Source organism: Podarcis liolepis (genome assembly GCF_965112155.1).
Source record: "Podarcis liolepis genome assembly, chromosome: 14".
In the NCBI taxonomy this organism is placed as follows: Eukaryota; Metazoa; Chordata; class Lepidosauria; order Squamata; family Lacertidae; genus Podarcis; species Podarcis liolepis.
Genome location: NC_139569.1, coordinates 21884028 through 21902512, shown reverse-complemented (window position 1 = coordinate 21902512; position 18485 = coordinate 21884028). Strand labels below are relative to the sequence as shown.

The 18485-nt window shown below is 41.1% G+C and overlaps 1 protein-coding gene across 37 annotated transcripts in view; it reads right to left on the bottom strand.

Annotated features, from left to right (window-relative positions):
* The window catches only part of RBFOX1 (RNA binding fox-1 homolog 1), a 1450244-nt gene that overhangs the window by 134607 nt on the left and 1297152 nt on the right, over window positions 1-18485 (bottom strand). For all 37 annotated transcript variants that reach the window (XM_083473685.1, XM_083473688.1, XM_083473683.1 and 34 more), the window contains one exon: window positions 12594-12836. In XM_083473685.1, coding sequence (XP_083329811.1) covers window positions 12594-12836 — 243 coding nt within the window. The remainder of the gene's footprint in view (window positions 1-12593; window positions 12837-18485) is intronic.

Below are 18485 nucleotides of genomic sequence, written 5' to 3'. Positions count from 1 at the left end.
CTACATGTAGGTTTATTGAGCTGTTCGCAAACTGTGCGGCAAGGCTTGGAATACTGATATCTTCTTACAGCCAACAGGAATTACAAGACCAGAAGGCAGGGGAGTCTTGGTGGCAAAGAGATCCCTAAGTAAAAAAACAAGGGCCCCTTCCTGTCCATATAACATTGAGAATGCCAATAGCAAAGTATTAGACCATCTGCTTTGCAAGCAAAAGATCCCAGTTATTTATGGCTAACTATGGCTGGAAAGGACTGTTCTGCAACCCACAGAGAGCCATTGGCCATTTCGGGTAAACTAGTGCAGTTAGGAATGCTGCCTGAATTACCCACCAGGTTCCATAGTCCCTGAATATGTGTTTGTGTATATATTTCTGAGAGTAAATATGTTTATAAATGCACATTTTCAGAGAATACACACACACACACACACACACACACATTAAATATATAAATATGTGTTTTTGTGCTTTTTTTAAGAACATACATTAATGTGGAATGTTTTTACATTGTAAACCACCCTGTGATCCCTGGATGAATGATGGCATAGAAATTTAATTAGTAGTAGTAGTAGTAGTAGTAGTAGTAATAATAATAATAATAATAATAATAATAATAATAATAATAATAATAGAAATAATAGGAATAATGGGAATGTGGAACAAACTTTTAGGTGAACACATGTGAAAGTGGCACAACCTAGAAACGGGGCAATTCCCCCATCCCTGATTTTTCTCTCATATATATATATATATATATATATATATATATATATATATATATATGAGAAAAAGAATAAGCTCATTGTCAAGCGACAGTCAGTCATGTAGCTGGCAGAGTCAAACAGCTGTGGATGATTCATAATACAGTGTGAAAATAATATAAGGGGAGAAAATAAATAAGGAGAGAAAGGGAGAAAGAAAATTCAGCCCAGAAGCAAGATGCAAAATGCCTTATAACCTGATAAAACCAGTATGAGTTTGCTAATATATGGCGCTTTCTCCATGTTATCATCAAAATCCCATACTTTGTAATACAAAACAGCATTTGACAATATGATTCATAAATCCTTAACGTGATATACTGGCCCGCTGGGGTTTCATTATTTGGATTTCTAGTTTGACCGATTGCATAAAAATACAATCAACCCCCTCAAAATCCATTAGGAGCCATATTATTTCCAGACATGCTAGTGTGTGGAGACACACACACACACACACACACACACACACACACACACACCATTTCCCAACTTTCTTTTATTTTTACTGGCTGCTGTTATAGATATATAAGAATACACTGCAGTCCCTTAATTATAACAATCTTTGAAATCAAAAAAAACAACCCACACCAATTATTTGAACATTTAAATGCAACTAATTTTATATCCCATTTTTTTTATTCCATTGCTAAGGCAGTATACCGGTGGTTCTCAGGTGGTAAGCCATACAGACACTGACACAAGAGATGGGGGAGGAATCCATTGGACCTAAATTCTAAAGCAGACTCACTTGATTCAATTGGGGCAGATCGTGACATTTCACCTGAGTGAGGAGTTTAACCAGAAAAAAGCAAAACTTTTGGGGCTCTGAGCCTCTCCTTCCCTTTGCTGCGTTTCCCCCACTGTAAAACAAACTTCTCCAACTTGGGGCAGAGTTGATTTTCAGAAAACCTAGAAGGGACCAGCCCAGGGAATGCTGATGCAAGTTTCCTAGAAAACTGAACAAATCGGGGGGGGGGGGGAATACAAAGGAGAAGGCTATTGGTGGCTACTAGCCATGATGGCCGTGTTCGGCCTCCATGACAAGAGGGAATAATGCTTCTGAACACCAGTTGCTGGAAACCACTGGAAGGGAGCGTGTTCTTGTGCTTGGGTCCTGCTTGTGGGATTGCCATGATTATCTGGGTGGCAACTGTGAGTACAGGATGCTGGACTAGATGGGCTATTGGCCTTGTTATAAGAATTTAAGGTCTCAAGTATATAAATTAAATGTTCATAAATTCACAAGACAAACGCATACGTAAGTACGTAAACCACGTGTCTGAAATAGTACAGGAGAACAATCCTGAAACCATTTGGACTCTCCCAAATTGACCTCAAATGTTTCTCTGCAAGGAGGAAGGAAATGGGAAGGCCTCTCCGTTGTCTTTAGGGCAACTTTGTAAGAATAGAGTGAGCCTGTGACCTCATTCAGGAATTAAAGTATTTACCGTGACAAAAGAATGGCCTGGTTGCTCACTACAGTAAGCAATCACTGGCCATTGTCAGGTATCCTGGTGGACAGGATTTCTGTTGTAGACTGCCTCCTTCTGTGATGTATGTATGTATGTTTTTTGGGGTGGTCTTGAGCTACAGGGTGGACAATTTCAAAAGTCTATATAAGGCCTTGCACACCATGGTTCTGAGTTCCTCCTCCCTCTTGCATGTGGTGAATGAGGACCCTCTTGCAACAGTTTAATGAAGATCAGGTTTACTAGCTGCTTTGCTTCTCAATATTCTCCGTTTGGCCTCTGTTATTTTCTCCTACCAATAGGAAACTCTATACGGGCTTAAGGACTCTACTTAAGGACTCTATACGGGCTCTTGGATACCCCACAAGGGAAAAGGAGCAGATTTTGTTTACATCAACTTGATGCAACAGGCTCTTCTTATGTTCTTAAACCTGGGCACCATGGTATAAGAACATACAAAGAGTCCTGATAGATTGACTGAGTGGCCCATCTGATCCAGCATTCTGTTTTCACAGCAGTCACTCACTTGCCCATGGGAAGCCCACAAGCCGCAGTGTTCCCCCCACTTGTGATCTCAGTGTATGAAATCCTGGAATAACCCTCTCCCCTGCCACCCCTCTCTTTTTTTCTTTTTGCAACTGGGTACCATTCACACTGAAAATAACAAATGCATATTTACGATCTAGCAGGTTCGTTTCTGTGCTTTACAATCTTCCACACTTCATTAACCTTTAGTTCCACAAGCATTTATGATCTCATAAGGATTTATTCAAATGGAATAGCTAATATATATCTGAGCAACTATATTTTGGCCATCATTATTTTTATATAAAAAAAACCTCATAAAACCCTAGAGTAGCTACACTTTAAACAACTATACATTTTGTGTAGTCTGGATACATTTTAATGAAATGATGGAATGGTTCCTCTTAGCTAGTACAGAGATATTAGGGGCCTGCTGCCAATTAGTTGGCAGGTGGTTCTTTCAATTCAGTTTGTGATCTTCATATTCCTATTTGACAGATTCTTCGAGGAGAAGGCTACTAATGGCTACTAGCAATGATAGCTATGTTTCACCTCCACTGTCAGTGTCCCTGTGAATATCAGTTTCTGGGGAACCACGAGTAGGGAGAATTGCAGTTGTGCTCAGGTTTTACTTGTGGGTTTCCCATGGGCATCTGGTTGACTACTGGTTGAATGGGATTCTAGATTAGATAGACCTCTGTGCTAATCCAGCAGGGTTCCTCTCATGTCCTTCCATCAGCCACTCTAGCTGACAAGCTAGAGTGTGAGTGCTTTCTCTTCACCCATTTTGTCTCTCAATTTTATTTCCCTTTCAGTTCATTCCTTTCTTTGTGGTTTTTATGTCCCACCTTTGTGGGTTTTACATCCTTCCTGTCCTCCTGTTATTTAACAAAAGACTTACATAAGTACCATGGCAATATGTAAACATCATAAAACAAACATCAGCAATGTAAGAAAACAACAGTGGCGACATTTAGAAGAACAGCAGCACCACACTTGCTACCCTGTGATATTAACCAGCAAATGCCTCGTGAAATAAATAGGCTTTGAAGTACACTCAGAACATTGCCGGAGTGAGAGACAACCTGATATCTGTTGGAAAGGGGCCACCACCGACAGGGCCCTGCTCTACACCACTGCCGCATGGATCTGAGCATTGGTACCATCATGAAGAAGAAGAAGAGTTTTGGATTTGATATCCTGCTTAATCACTACCCGAAGGAGTCTCAAAGTGGCTAACATTCTCCTTTCCCTTCCTCCCCCACAACAAACACTCTGTGAGGTGAGTGAGGCTGAGAGACTTCAGAGAAGTGTGACTAGCCCAAGGTCACCCAGCAGCTGCATGTGGAGGAGCGGGGACGCGAACCCGGTTCACCAGATTATGAGTCTACCGCTCCTAACCACTACACCACACTGGCAAAGACTCACCAGCTCTTAGAGTCCTAATCCTGGCTTTCTCCCATGTCAAGGGTCCTTAGCCTGCTGCTTTATTGAGCCCTTATTTCTCAATTGAATTTTATATATTCTCCTTTCTCTCTCAGGTTCTGTGACTCTCACTAGAAGAGTCATAGTCCAGAACATCTGGAAGGCAGCACATTGGCTGCTGCTCATTTAAGGGAAGCATATCCTTGACTTACAGCAGCATTGAAACATTCACTTAAAACAATACAAAATCCAATAACTTTATAGATTAAAGTAACAGGCAGCAGCACAGTGAAAACAGCAGAACTGTTTTCAGACACAATGTTAAATGGTAGTTTAATGTTTCATGCAAGAGCCTGCTCCCACCCCACTGTTCTCCTCTGGCACTCTAAGGAGAAAATCAGAAACATGTGCTTCCATTTCAGACTAATGGGCATGATGTCAGCGGCTTTACATGCACAAAGATACTGATATAGGGGTAGGGCTCTAAGCCCACATCAGGTTCCTCCAACCCTTTTCGGATTTCCAGTGCCTGCCTTCAGTTGTAGCACAGGTTTATTCTGGTCAGTTTAGGGCTATCCATGTTTCAACAGCATGATAAATTTATTTAGCACCTTGACCCTTGTATAACAAGCAACCTAAACTCCAGTGCCCCCTGTGGTCAGAGCAGAGAATGTACGGGCAGCATCTCCAATATATTACAAATACTTACATGAGATGTTCAGATCATTTTGTGTAAAATATTGCAGGGTACTCCCATTGGGAGTCCAGCTGCAGTTAACCAAAGAAGCATAGAATTCACCATATATAGCTGTGCCAGCCTACTGGCATTATATTTTTGTCCTTGTGCACACCACTTCCACATAAAATATTTAGATTGCATTCAGAAACAGCTGGATCTTACGTGAATGCTTAGTCAATTAAACAGCAGTTGACACCTTTAGATGCACTTTCAAGCAACAAAAAATCAACAAGACAGCACACAGAAAAGAACTGCCAAATTTAATTACCCTTTTCCCCTCCCCTCCCCTGTTTTCTGGTAGGTGCGTTGCTATTTTGAGATGATCAAAGTAAAAATAAAGATAAAAGGCTGTTGATTAAGGTGCAGAACACACACAAGCACCACAAAGGAGGACAATTACACAAATAAGCCATTGTTGCCTCAAAGAAAGTCAAAGTTTGCTGGGTACTAGTGGAAACTGCTGGCTCAGAATCATTCATGCCACAGTGAAGGTAAGAGCATAAAAAGAGCCTGCAGGATCAGGCCAGTGGCCCATCTAATCAATCATCCCGCGCTCACAGTGGCCAACCAGATGCCTATGGGAAGACCAGAAGCAGGACCTGAAATGCACCATAACAAACGATTATTCTTTAGCATATGACTAAAGAGTCCTCTAGATGTTGATGGACTACAACTTCCATTATCCCCAATCACTGGTTATGCTAGTTCAGGCTTATGGGAGTTGTAGTCCAATAACATCTGGAGAGTACCATGTTGGATATATCTAGCACACATCTTTCTCACATAACTGAAGTCAAGTTTGGTAAGGTCTGTGCGATTCCGAGGCCAACTCTCATTCAGACTTGACCAGACCTCACCTAATCTGTCCTGACCCATCCAAAACACCATGACAGACACTCTTACTTGTGAGTAAGAAAAATATCTTTTTTCAGGCTAGCAATGATACAGATTCAACTGCACCCAAACCAGTAAGTGCACAAGCAAGGCAAGGGATTCAGTACTCAATGGACCTCCTGCCCAGCTTTTACAGATGAGGTGAAGAACTTTCACTCATGAATTTTCACTCCTACTTTATGGAGATTCCAAACGTGCAGACCCACACTTCATCTGGGCAAATGTGTCTGAAGCCGTCTACGGAGGCAGTGCCTGGTTCTCAGCTCTCTCTGTGTGTATAAATAAACTCAACCCTTCTGTTTATAATGAGGACTAGCAACCGTATAGGAAGGAAGATAGCACATAAAACTGTTGCAATCACCAAACCCAGGAGAATAGTGATGGCAAATTCAATTGCAGATGGGGCAATTTTATATCAACACTTATTCTATTTCACTGAGTAATATCACTATTAAATATATGTGGTGACATTGTATCAGCAGAGGAGGAATTATGAAAGTGGCTCATAAAATGCAGAAATACGCTTCCCCTTTCGGCACTGCTTATATTCTTATATTACGATCTGAACATTATGAACCCCTCTGTGAATTAGCATCTTTTGTAGTCATCTCTCCTTGCTTCTTTTCTTCTTTCCAAAGTAATTGCTCCATCACAACAACATTAGGGCTACATGGTTTCATTACCAAGGGGCAGATTGTTTAAGTGTGTGAGAGAGGGAGGGAGGGAGGCTTGAATGATCCTGTATGTGGATGTAGATCTTCATATCTATTTATTTAAAGTCCTCACTCCCATGCTTGCATAGATCTGTGCCTGACAGGAGCAAATAAATGTGTTATGTTGGTACAGCTATTTACCTGCCCACCCCCTGACTACTCCCAGCTGCCTAGCTGGAATTTGGATTGTCCTGTGAGTACCAAACCAGTAATGACTGGTGCCCATTGAGAATGGTAGGCAGAAGGCAGGGAGGCCAACAGTAAGTGGCGCCATCCTCACATTCTGTACTGATGACAGAATAAGGTGGTCGGGGCAAAGTCCCTTGTGCCCTAATGGACCAGCCTCCTCTGTGATGAATATATTCATCCAGGTCATCTCATATTGGAATCCACACAGACTGAATTTCTCTTCCATCTCAAGAAGACGCCCCAAGTATCTACACAAATAAAGCTTTCACACAGAGACCTATTTTCCTGCACTGCTCTCATTCTGCTGCATACAAATATGTAAAATAATTCCAGACCTTCAATAGCACCAAGGCCCAAAATATATTCTCCTGAAGAGCGGGGCGGGTGGGGGGCAGTCTGAAGTGAAGGACTCCACTTGCAAGATTTCACTCCAATTTAATAAGTGTCATTGCAACTGACAACTTCTTTCTACCAGTAAACCAACTACTACCAGCCTGCCAATTACAAAAGTTGGGGGGAGCCATCATTAACTGAGCTTAACCTGGAAGAGATATCCCTCTTCGCATTTAGCAAAAAGGGGAATTACCTTTCACATAATAATCCTAGGGAAGAATCAATTTTAATTAAAGTGTTATAATGTGAAGTCAAGATGTTGAAGGTCAGATGCAATTTAAGCTATAAATTAGCTCTTTCATTTTGACTAAGTCTGCTTTGAAACTAGTGGTTTGTTTATTCAGCAGAATACACAACTTTGGGGGGTTTGGTTCCTCCTCCCTCTTCCTCACCTCATGAGAAATATTTAACACCTTAAGTGCATTGTAAACAGTGAGAACCACCAATATTGAAAACCGGTAATACAATACGTAAGGATATGAAAATAATACAATAGCTAAATGTGCAAAGAATAGCTGAAACATGGAAATGTGAAGCACAGTCCAGTTAAAAACAAAGGAGCACCAGTATAGGAAGCAGGTGGATATGAGCTCTGTAAAGTTGTTGGTGTTACACAGGTCTCCACATGTGCCACTAAAGGCTATCAGCTGTCATATAAATTATAGGTAGTATATTGGTTCAAGATCACAGTGAGAGATTAGTGTCAAAGGCCCATTACTATTTCTGCAGCAGGGGTCCCTGTCTGCAGGTCCTAGAGCTACCTGATCAGGATAAAAATGGAGCTTTTTAGCCACTGAGATCTCACCCTTTGTGCTCATTGGAGCCAATCAGAACGACAACAGGTGTATCAGCCACTAAGGACTGGCTCCTGGGGTCACTCTAAATAAGGGACACAGGAAAAGCACTAAGAAAGAATTGTTCTATATGCTCCAAACCTTTAGGAATTCTGAAAACACAAGGTGTTTCAGTTTCAAGGGAAAGAGGTGCAAGCTCTGTTACGTACAAGGAAAGCACAGATTACATCACTCCAAGAAAAGATACTGGAGAACTCAGAATCATTTGCCCATGCGCATGCACAGAAATTAGTAGATCTAGCAGAAAGGGAACACATGGGCATCTGCATTGATCATTGCAATGCACTCCTAGTTATCATAATCTTAGATGGTGTGTGCCTGTGAGGGGGCATGGTTGTGACTATCATGAAGGGACCTCGCACTTTTGAATTTGCCACTGCCCTACTGTCTATAACAAAATGGGAAAGGGCTGCAGCTAAGCACTAGAGCATCTCCTTTGCATGCAGAAGCTCCCAAGTTCAATCACGGGTGTCTCTAAGCAGCATTGTTTCCATTCTGCCCCAGTTCATCTTCTTGCAAAACTTTCATTATTCACCTTGTTTCCTTCTGTGATGAAATGATGTACATTATATAATTTACATTGTTGTTTAATTATCCTACCCTATTCATTTCAACGGAAAGGAAATTCAATGCAAATGTTGTGTGTGTGTGTGTGGGGGGTCAATTAAGTATAATTTGCAGGCTGAAAACAACAACAACAACAGCGAATACTGATTGTATTCACTGGATTGAGTTTTGTTCCAGACATGGAACGAATATGTGAATATTAGCATTTTCTACTCCTATTTCCATTTTCATCAGAGTTCTCCAACATTTCTCCTATTAATAAAAATTATATATATATATTTTAAAGCAAATAATTAATTCAGTGTGATCCAGCTGAAGCTAAGCCCTTGTTTAACTCTTTGACAAATTTGTTTGGTTCACAATTTAAAGTAAACCCAATTGATTCAAACTTTGCAGATCTGTGTGTAAATCAAAATAGTGGCTAAACTTCAAAATTCATATTTCCCAACCAACCCCCCCCCAAAGCTCTACTTTGCCTGATCCTCCCCCTCAAAATTCAATCCAATGGGTAGATCACTGCCAGTTTTTTTATAGTGGGAGTAGATCGCAGTCTCTTGGAAGTTGGACACCCCTGTATTAGTGGAAAGTGTGCCATATATATATATATATATATATATATATATATATATATATGGAAATTTATCAGTGGAAATTACACACCCAAATGCATCATATTGTCAAAAAATGCTTTCAAAAACTGGTTATTAGGAGGAATGCACACAAAAATGATTTTTTGTGAAGATCAGAAACAGTTGTGGAAATATGGCAAACTGAAGATTGGGGAAATGAGAAACAGAGGGTCATCAAAATTGACAGATTTGTTCCTCTAGACACTTTGATTGAAATGGAATGAGCTTAACTTTGTCCAGACTTCACTGAGAACATTGCTTTACTATTTGCAGTGGCAATAATGTGTTAGCCATTATCGCTCTCATCTGATAACAGAAATGATTTCTTTATCATTCTCTTCATTACTATGTATCTTTTTGCCTATGAATATGATCACGTTCTTGACATCCAGCTGTTGCTGTTGTTTCTTAAACCAGATCAACACAGCCTAGTTTCCAATCTGTGGAGCAATTTGGCGGACTCTTTGATGCACATTCCCACACCATGCAATGTAGTTACAAAGCAATGTAATGTAGCCAGCCCCTTTAAAGTGCTGCTCAGTGCCTATGATGATGATGATGATGCTTTTTAACTGTAATACATGTTTGTTTCATTGGACACACATTTGGCTATTTTGATCAGGAACTTACTTTCATGTGCAACCCCCACCTTCATACTTTGCTTCATGAACCTTTACACTTTTCATACACTGAACTTTTTTAAAAAATGTTGTATATGAGGTGGGGGTTTTAACCATACTCCTTTCTGATGTAAGCAGAAGCAGATCCAGCAAAATAAGGGACAGAACATCTAAATTACTAGCAAGTTTCCTTCCCTATAAGAATGGATGGGTGAATCTATTTCCTGTCCATTTCAGTTCCCCATTAGTTCATTCAGAAATCCATTCCATCCCATTTTCACATCATTCTGTTAATTAAAATCTCACAATTCAACTATGTACTGTGTGAAGAAGTCATTCAGTTTTGTTGGATAGCCCCATGTTCCACTATTATGAGAGAGGAAGAAGCCCCATGTTCCACTATTATGAGAGAGGAAGAAGTTATGAATGAGAGGAAGAAGTTAAAAATAAGTTTTTATCCCTATCCACTTTCTCTACATCATGTGCAATGTTATAAATGTGCATTTTGTCCTCCTAAACTAGAAAGTCTCAAATGTTGTAACCTTATAGGTTCTGTATGCTTCTGTTTATACAAGAGATTATACATGTGGAAGCAAAGCTTGTTTTCTCATTCAGTCCTCCAGTACAAGTGTGGAAAACGAGCCTCTTCCATAAGTGGATCATGACTTTCAAATGTGGTAGACCACCTTTTGGATACAAGCGAGAACATTTTGCTTGTTTGTTTTGCAGAGGCTGAATTGTTTACCAGACATGAATCCATTAATAAAGCCTTATGCCACACATCCTGAGACACACAATGTCTCCTGAAACTCTAAAAAAAAAAAAACCCAAACTGAAGCAAAATACACTATTTGGATATGAAACAAACCAAAACAAATGGGGATTGGGGTAGCTCATAAAATGGTGACAATGTGGCTTGGATTTGTGATGCAGATATTGCAATGGTCACAACAAACAACAGAAAATCCACACTTTATTGCTATATTCAGTGATATCTTTTATGTCAAGACAAAAATAGACAAGAAGTCTATTTGGAAGGAACTGTAGGTTGGGGTAGACAGACTTGAAGTCTGCAGGATTTATTTTGCTTTCTCCCTAGAACCCTGAGAGCGTCAGTTGGAGCTAGGATATCAGAGAATTTTCACAAAAATGGAAAGGGGAGTTGAAATTGCTGAATTTTGCTTATTTCTGGAATGAAAATCAATCCACTAAATAGAATTGTTAGTCACTGTTGTTGCCGCTTTCAGTCGCCTCAACTCAAAAATGATATTCTAGAGTTGGAAAGCGTTCAAAAAAGGGCAACCAAAATGATCAAAATGGTGGAGCAACTCTCCTATGAAGAAGGGTTGCAGCATCTGGGACTTCCTAGTTCAGAGAAAACACAAGTAAGAGGCAACATAACTGAAGTTTATTAAATTATGCATGGCATGGAGAAAGTGGCTAGAGAAAAGTTTTGCTCTCTCTTTCATAACACTAGAACTCATGGACATCCAATGAAGCTGAATGTTGCAAGATTCAAACAGATAAAAGCAACTCATTCACACAGTGTACAGTTGAACTACTCATTCCCTGCACACCACACCTCCTGGGCCCAGAAGTCAGCATTGGTTCATTCTGATTTAGACTAAATTAAAGAAAAATATTGTATCACCTTCTGAAATATGATTTACTAGGTGGGAAGCTGGCAGGTCTAGCTGGAAACAGAAGGATTTTGAAGCCAATGGAAACCTGAGTGTCTCCTATCAGAGCTCCATGCTTGGAAATCAGGGAGGGAGCCTGGCTTAATTCTAGAAGCCCAAGTGTTGATCTGGTCTAGAAGGGCTCTTCTTATGTTCTTATGCTCTGATGGGTCTCTGCTTATGTTATTATGGAAAACCTTATGGTGACTGTGGCCGCCGGCATATTTGTGCTTAAGCCAATCAATTTACGCACAAGGCTTTGAAGATATTTCTGTTATACAGAAACTCCTGAGGATGGTGTTATTCAAAACGTGTTGGGCCTAATAAATAATATTTTAAGCACCTCCTACCTTCTGTATGAATTAGGTGCATAATTGTTCATTAAACTCTGCAGTACACCGATTCTCAATAACTGAAGATAAAAGGTTGAAACACCCAGCTGTTTAATCCACCAGATGTCATCCTAATAATCTCTTGGAGGCCATAGTTTTCAACAAAAAGAGCTACTAGGAACCACACACTAGGAACATGATATGTCAAATACATTTTTTCGCACAGCAATGTTCTGTCAATGATTGTGGTAAACTAGGGGACAATTATAGCATTATGCACGGTTAATCTCACACATAAGTAGGTGAACACCATGTGCAGAATAAATACATGCAAGCACCTTAGATGGGAAGCCATATTTCACACATACAGAGGCAGGTATTATTTTAAAGGCCCAGTGGTAAATCCTCACAACTGAAATGAATACTTCACACGCCAAATGCACAGTACTTAACAAACTTATATTAGCGGAAGAGATCCCTGTCCCAATGAAATCACAAACTAAATTTAGGCTAGTGGAGAAAGGGGGGAAAATGATGCACATAAGCAAACAGTTACCTCTATTCAGGCAGCATTCAGTTTGGATTGGACAGGTCAGATTTCAATACTCAGATTTCAGTTTTCTGGTTTTACCAGGTCAACAGAAGCTTGAGCTGGAGACTCTTCCTGTGGCTCCAGCTCAAAACCCCACTGATGCAAGAGGAGCCCTGAGTCTAGAAGGGTTGGAGGTTCCTCATATAGACTGCATTGCTGATGCCAATATTTTTTGCATGGGGAAATTTAAATCTATCTATATATATATACTTACTGTGGCTGTGCCTGACACAGTTTGTGCATTTGTGTCACTTGTGTTTGGTTCAGAGTGCGTCTGCGCAGGTGGGTACATATTTAATGTGTGCTCTGGAACTGTGGTTTGGCCTGTGTAGTCGGGAGTCGGATGAGGGTGGGGCGCGGTGTACTCTGCGGGGATGCCGTTCTGAGGAGGAGCAAACTGAGCCGAGGCGTAAGGCTGTGCCATTGTGTCAGGAGGTGCTGTGGCTTCCTGATTACCCTGCAAAGGGGAAAGAGAAAACAAACAAAGAGAAGGTAGGTAAGATTATTAAGCTTATTAATTCGTTCCTGAATTGTTGCAGATCTTCAGACCTCCCCCTTTGGTGATATTGCCTTCCCAGTTTCTCCAGCCAAGAAGTATGGGCACAACTACAGGTTGGGTTTTAGCCACCGCAAAAATCTTCCTACTCAGTTCCTGTTTGCACTGGCTTGGCCTCTCTTATATGAACCCCCACTCCCTGAAAAAGGTATGCCCACATTTCACTGGATCCCACGATTGCATAAGCATCCTTCCTTCTGTTCTGAACAGAGAAAAGGCACAAAGAGTGCATCAGCAGCTGATGAAGCCTGCTGGATCAGCTCAATCATCCATGCAGTCTGGCATACTGTTCTTACAGGTGACCCCATGGGAAGCCCACAAGCAAGCAGGACCTGAGCAGAAGAGTCCTCTCCTCTCCTGTGGTTTCCAGCCATGGGCATTTAAAAGCACAGAGTGTTCTTGTGTTCATGTACTGCTCACTGATTTCTCACTGGCATCTGGTTGGCCATTATGAGAACAGGATGCTGGACTAGATGGGACAGGCCAAGTCCCAATAATCCAATAATCATTTCAATGATCTGCATAATCATTTTGAGCCTGAGGACCAGCTTCCCTTACTGACAACCTTCTGGGGATTGCAACATGGTGGTGGGGAAGGTCAGATGCAAAAGTGGGCAGACCTTTTAGGTCTCCAAATTCTACAAAAGTGCTTTTATTACTTGGAAAGCAGATTCAAGATGTTATGGAAATATTAATCAATTAAAATGGAATGAAAGTCTGCTATATGTATCTATTGCTATATCTTAAAAATGCCATTAAGAAAACAAGAGATATGGGGAATGATTGTCTAGGTGCAATTTGTTTTAAAGAGTTCTATGCTACCTTGAGCTCTAAAACAGATGTTATAGAGACCCCCACTGTTTCTCATTAACAATGACAGCCCTTTCACAAGCTTAGAATTAATATTCGTAGCATTCACTCTTAGTGCTAATTACAGCTAATATTTAATTAAGAGCAGTGAGCTTTGGTACAATTTCTTTACTGGTGGCTTCCAACTTATTTCACTCCAAAGGCAACATTAAGCAACACTCCCACCCCTTTGCAATAATAATAAAAAAATGTCATTCATTCCTGATCTTTCTGTATCTATGTCCAGATGGGCAGGACTTTGGTGCCCATGCTCAGCAGAGTGAGCAGCGGGACTCAAAATCCAGGAGGGCTGCCTTAGCACACTTTGAAGCAAAAATAATAGAATCATAGAATTGTAGAGTTGGAAGGGACCGCAAGGGCCATCTAGTCCAACCCCCTGCAATGCAGGAATCTTCTGCCCAATGTGCCGTTCGAACCCATGACTGAGTTGAAGAGTCTCACACTCTACCAACTAAGCTATTCCAAGAGACATAATGCACACTGCTGTCTAAGAGAAAGTTCCCAAGAATACCACTAAGTTCGGATTCTAAAGCAAACCAGTAGATTTCCTGGGGTGTGTGTATGTCTAAATAGGCATTACTTGATCGAATCTTGCAAGGTTTGTTCGTTTGTCCATTTAAAAAAAATATCCTCCCAGCAAAACCCTAACTACATTTCCTCAAAATTAGGGATGGAAGCATCTGTAAATTTTGGTTCTCTCATTTTCGCAATGTTAAACACAGCTCTCCACATTTCTGAAGCAATTTGCATTTAAAACAACAACTACCTAATCCAGATGAAAGAAATATTAGAGTTTTAGTGTGGATTTTCCCAATAAACACATTTTCACACACAGTTTTGAATAATGCAGACTCAGAGAGAGAAATCCTGCTAACACTGAGTGCAAACTGAGCAAAAAATTAAAAATGATTGAAAACTGTTCATCATTTGATAAGAAAAAGTTTTGTCATTTCTTTCCTCGGGCCTTGTACATACAGCAAAAATACATTCAATGATACATACAGAGGGAATGCTCTCTCAGAACTACACAATCAGAGCATGTGTTCCCTCAGCAAAGTTCATGCCACTCTGCCTGGTTGCTAACCAACACCTCCACCCAGCACCTTCTTAGCTAGTTGACATACACTTATAACAGAATTAAACCTTAAATTACAGACTGTGTATCCCTGCTAATATACTTCCAACTGCTTGGTCCCAGACATTGGTCAGAGGACCAACAGCTGCTGGAACACTGCAGAGGCTTATTTGACCCAGCTTCTGCCAAGCAAGTTGTGTTTCCTTGCAGTTTAGAGGCAAGAACAAAACTTGGCCTGGAAGTGTTGCTAGAAGCCAGGCCTTGTCACATGACTGTTTCATCTTCCAATTTGTAGACTCCTTGCTCTCTTCTTTGGCCCAAGTTTGGTGGTGTAACACAACTGAAGCAGTAGGGAATCACTGCCTGCTATTCATTGGTTTGCAGATTCATGATCTGCTTTGTGTTTGAGATCTGACATGATACCAGCAGCGGTCAGATAAAAGCTTCCAGAGGCACCCCTTCCACAGTTAGTTCATTGTAAAGTGTTTTGCTACTCAGGGACATATCATTCCACACTTTCATTGATGCTCAGTTACCTCTCACAAAATTGGGAGCATGAAATCAGGCAGCACATAAACTGAGAGGCCTCAGCCTAAAGTCAATTGGAGGCCCTTTGAGGTCTGAGGAAACAGGTTGACTAAAAGGCCTTGACCTGTTTCCAGGAACACTTATCAACTGCCAGCCTGAGAGAGCCAAACTTAGAAATCTCAACCAGAGGGGAAACTGGTCCCTTTAAAGGCCAGTCTGTGAAAAAGCAAAATAGCAAAGCTCAGTTTCTGCTCAGATATCCAACATTTAACGTCATGGGCTTAGGGTTGCCAAGTTATCAGTTTCAGACATGCACCTCAAGCCTATATTTAGGAAATAAAGTTTGATCTCAGAGCTATTGACTAGCTCCAAATTGCTATCAGTGTAGAATTCACCATTATGTAGTTTAGTTATTAGGTGGCACTTGGCTTAGTTGACTCTGGATGGAGTAAGGAGTTTTCTGTTGGGTGTTCTGCTGGTATCTATCTTCGCTCACAGTTAAGTCCTCCGCAGCCCCACTACCACGCTTATCCACACTTCCTCTCCTCTTTACATCCTCTCCTCTTTACAGGCATGGCCTACAATTTAACTGTCTGAGCACTTTTTTTTCTTTTTTTTTTTTGCTCCAGAGCTTTCCCTGTGAAAACCCGAATTGATATTTGCTCCGATTCAACTTTAAAGAGCAGGTTTTTGAAGGGAAAGCTTGGGCAGGGGAAGAAGCTTGGATATGGAGTGTTAAAACGCAGACCTCTGTCTGGAAAGAGCGGGACAAGAGGTAAGTGTGGATAAGCCTTCAGAAATGCCTGTTCCTGCAGAGTCTGGAATGTCATTGACTTCTAGGAACCAGACATATTTCTACATCAGGGTCTCCAAGTGGTACTTTCCAGGTGTTGCTGGGCTACAACTCTTATTGTCCTTGACCACTGGTCATGCCAGCAGGGGCTGATGGGAATTGTAATTCAAAACATCTGGAGGGTACCAGATTGGGGAAGGCTACCTTAGGATAGGGATGCGGGTGGCGCTGTGAGCCTAGGACTTGCCAATCAGAAGGTCGGCGGTTCGAATCCCCGCAACGGGGTGAGCTCCTGTTGCTCGGTCCCTGTTCCTGCCAACCTAGCAGTTCAAAAGCACGTCAAAGTGCAAGTAGATAAATAGGTACCACTCTGGTGGGAAGGTAAACAGTGTTTCTGTGCGCTGCTCTGGTTCGCCAGAAGCTGCTTAGTCATGCTGGCCACATGAGCCGGAAGCTGTACGCCGGCTCCCTTGGCCAATAAAGCGAGATGAGCACCGCAACCCAAGTCGGCCACCACTGGACCTAATAGTCATGGGTCCCTTTACCTTTACCTTTACCTTAGGATAAGGAAGCAAGAGCACCAAATAATTTTCACCTCCAGTGTCTCTCAGTATTTGTAAACCTGTGCATGGCATGGCTCAGCAACATAGTAGCTGGCAAGCTTGTTTGCATGTATATGTTTTAAGGAAGAGCCGAAAGTCATTGGCCTGTGCATGGGCCTGAAATTTAATGAAATCCACATTTCAACTCCGAAAGGTGCTTTACATGCCAGAGTATAAAATGCAGCTTATTGCTTTCTGTTTATATGCTGAACTCTCTTAAGCAGAGAAAGAGAAAATAGAGTCTACATTATGTAGAGGCACAAGCTTTTCTAGAAACACTCCAGATTGTTAGGTTTTTTTTAAAAAACAACAACAAAACACCACTGTTTTAGATGTTCAGTACATAATATCTCACATCTTCCTGTTTAATTTTTTCCCTTCACAGCAGCATTTCATCTGTTGCATAAAGCTTTTATAATTAAGAAATTGCATGATAAGTGTCAAAACATAAGGAGTAACCCTGTTATGTGTTTGAACACAAATGAAAGCAGGAGAAATATTACTTGTGCAATGTTCATCTTTTGTGTAAGCATACATTTGCAGAACGATACTGTATTTATTCATTCCTTTGGTGGAGGGGCAAAGGAAGAGAACACACACACACACACACACACACACACACACACACACACTTCTTTCCACCACTGCTCACATTTTAAAACTCTCTCTTGCTGTTTTATTCTTTGCTTTTATTTGATTTTGCCCCCCTTTTCTTTTCTTTCTTGTGTTCTGCCTCTTTGGCGGCAGATATTTCACATTCTCAGGGAAAGCTGTTTTCGCACTGTAGTTAAATGAGGCAAACTGCATCATAGCCTCAGGGTATGGAAACAAAGGAGTGATATGCAAGAGAGAGAGAGAGAAAGAGGTGGGGAGACAGAGAGAGGACCCCACCACACACTGCTGCCACACACGTATTAAAGTAGTCTGTTAACCTGTTGGTTGGAAGACTAGCTCTTTCAGACAGATCAATTCAACCAAGAGACATAACAGCATGTGTAATCTTACCTTCTTAATGATTAACTAGCCAAATATATATAATGAACACAGAATGTTGCAGGGGATTGTATATCATACCCTCCAACATTTTCCCAACAAAATAGGAGCATCCTGTTCAACAACAACAACAATAATAATAATAATACTTTTTATACCCCACCTATCTGACTGGGTTTCCCCAGCCACTCTGGGCAGCTTTCAACATATATAAAAACACAATAAAACATTAAACATTTAAAAAACTTTCCCACACAGGGTTGCCTTCAGATGGACCGGGGGTGGGGTGGGGGTGGAGATCAGGTAACTCCATACTCACCAACATTTATCTGATGATAATAGGGACATCCTAAGGAAAAGCTGGACATTCTGGGATGAACTCAGAAAATGGGACTGCTTCTGTAAATCCAGCACTGTCCCTGGAAAATGGGGACACTCGTAGGGCCTGGTATATCTAAGGCAAATCAGAATCTTTTGCTTGCCTTGGAAAACCAAACAGTCACACACCACATTTTTTAAAGTGAGGGGGGAAACATTCAAAATTGCCTGCTATATGTAAGAATGCAAGAAGAGCCTTGCTGGATGAGGCCCATGGCTCACCTAGTCCAGCATCCTGTTCTCATAGGGTCCAACCAGATGCCTCTGGGAAGCAACTGCAATTCTACCCACTTGTGATTATTATTATTATT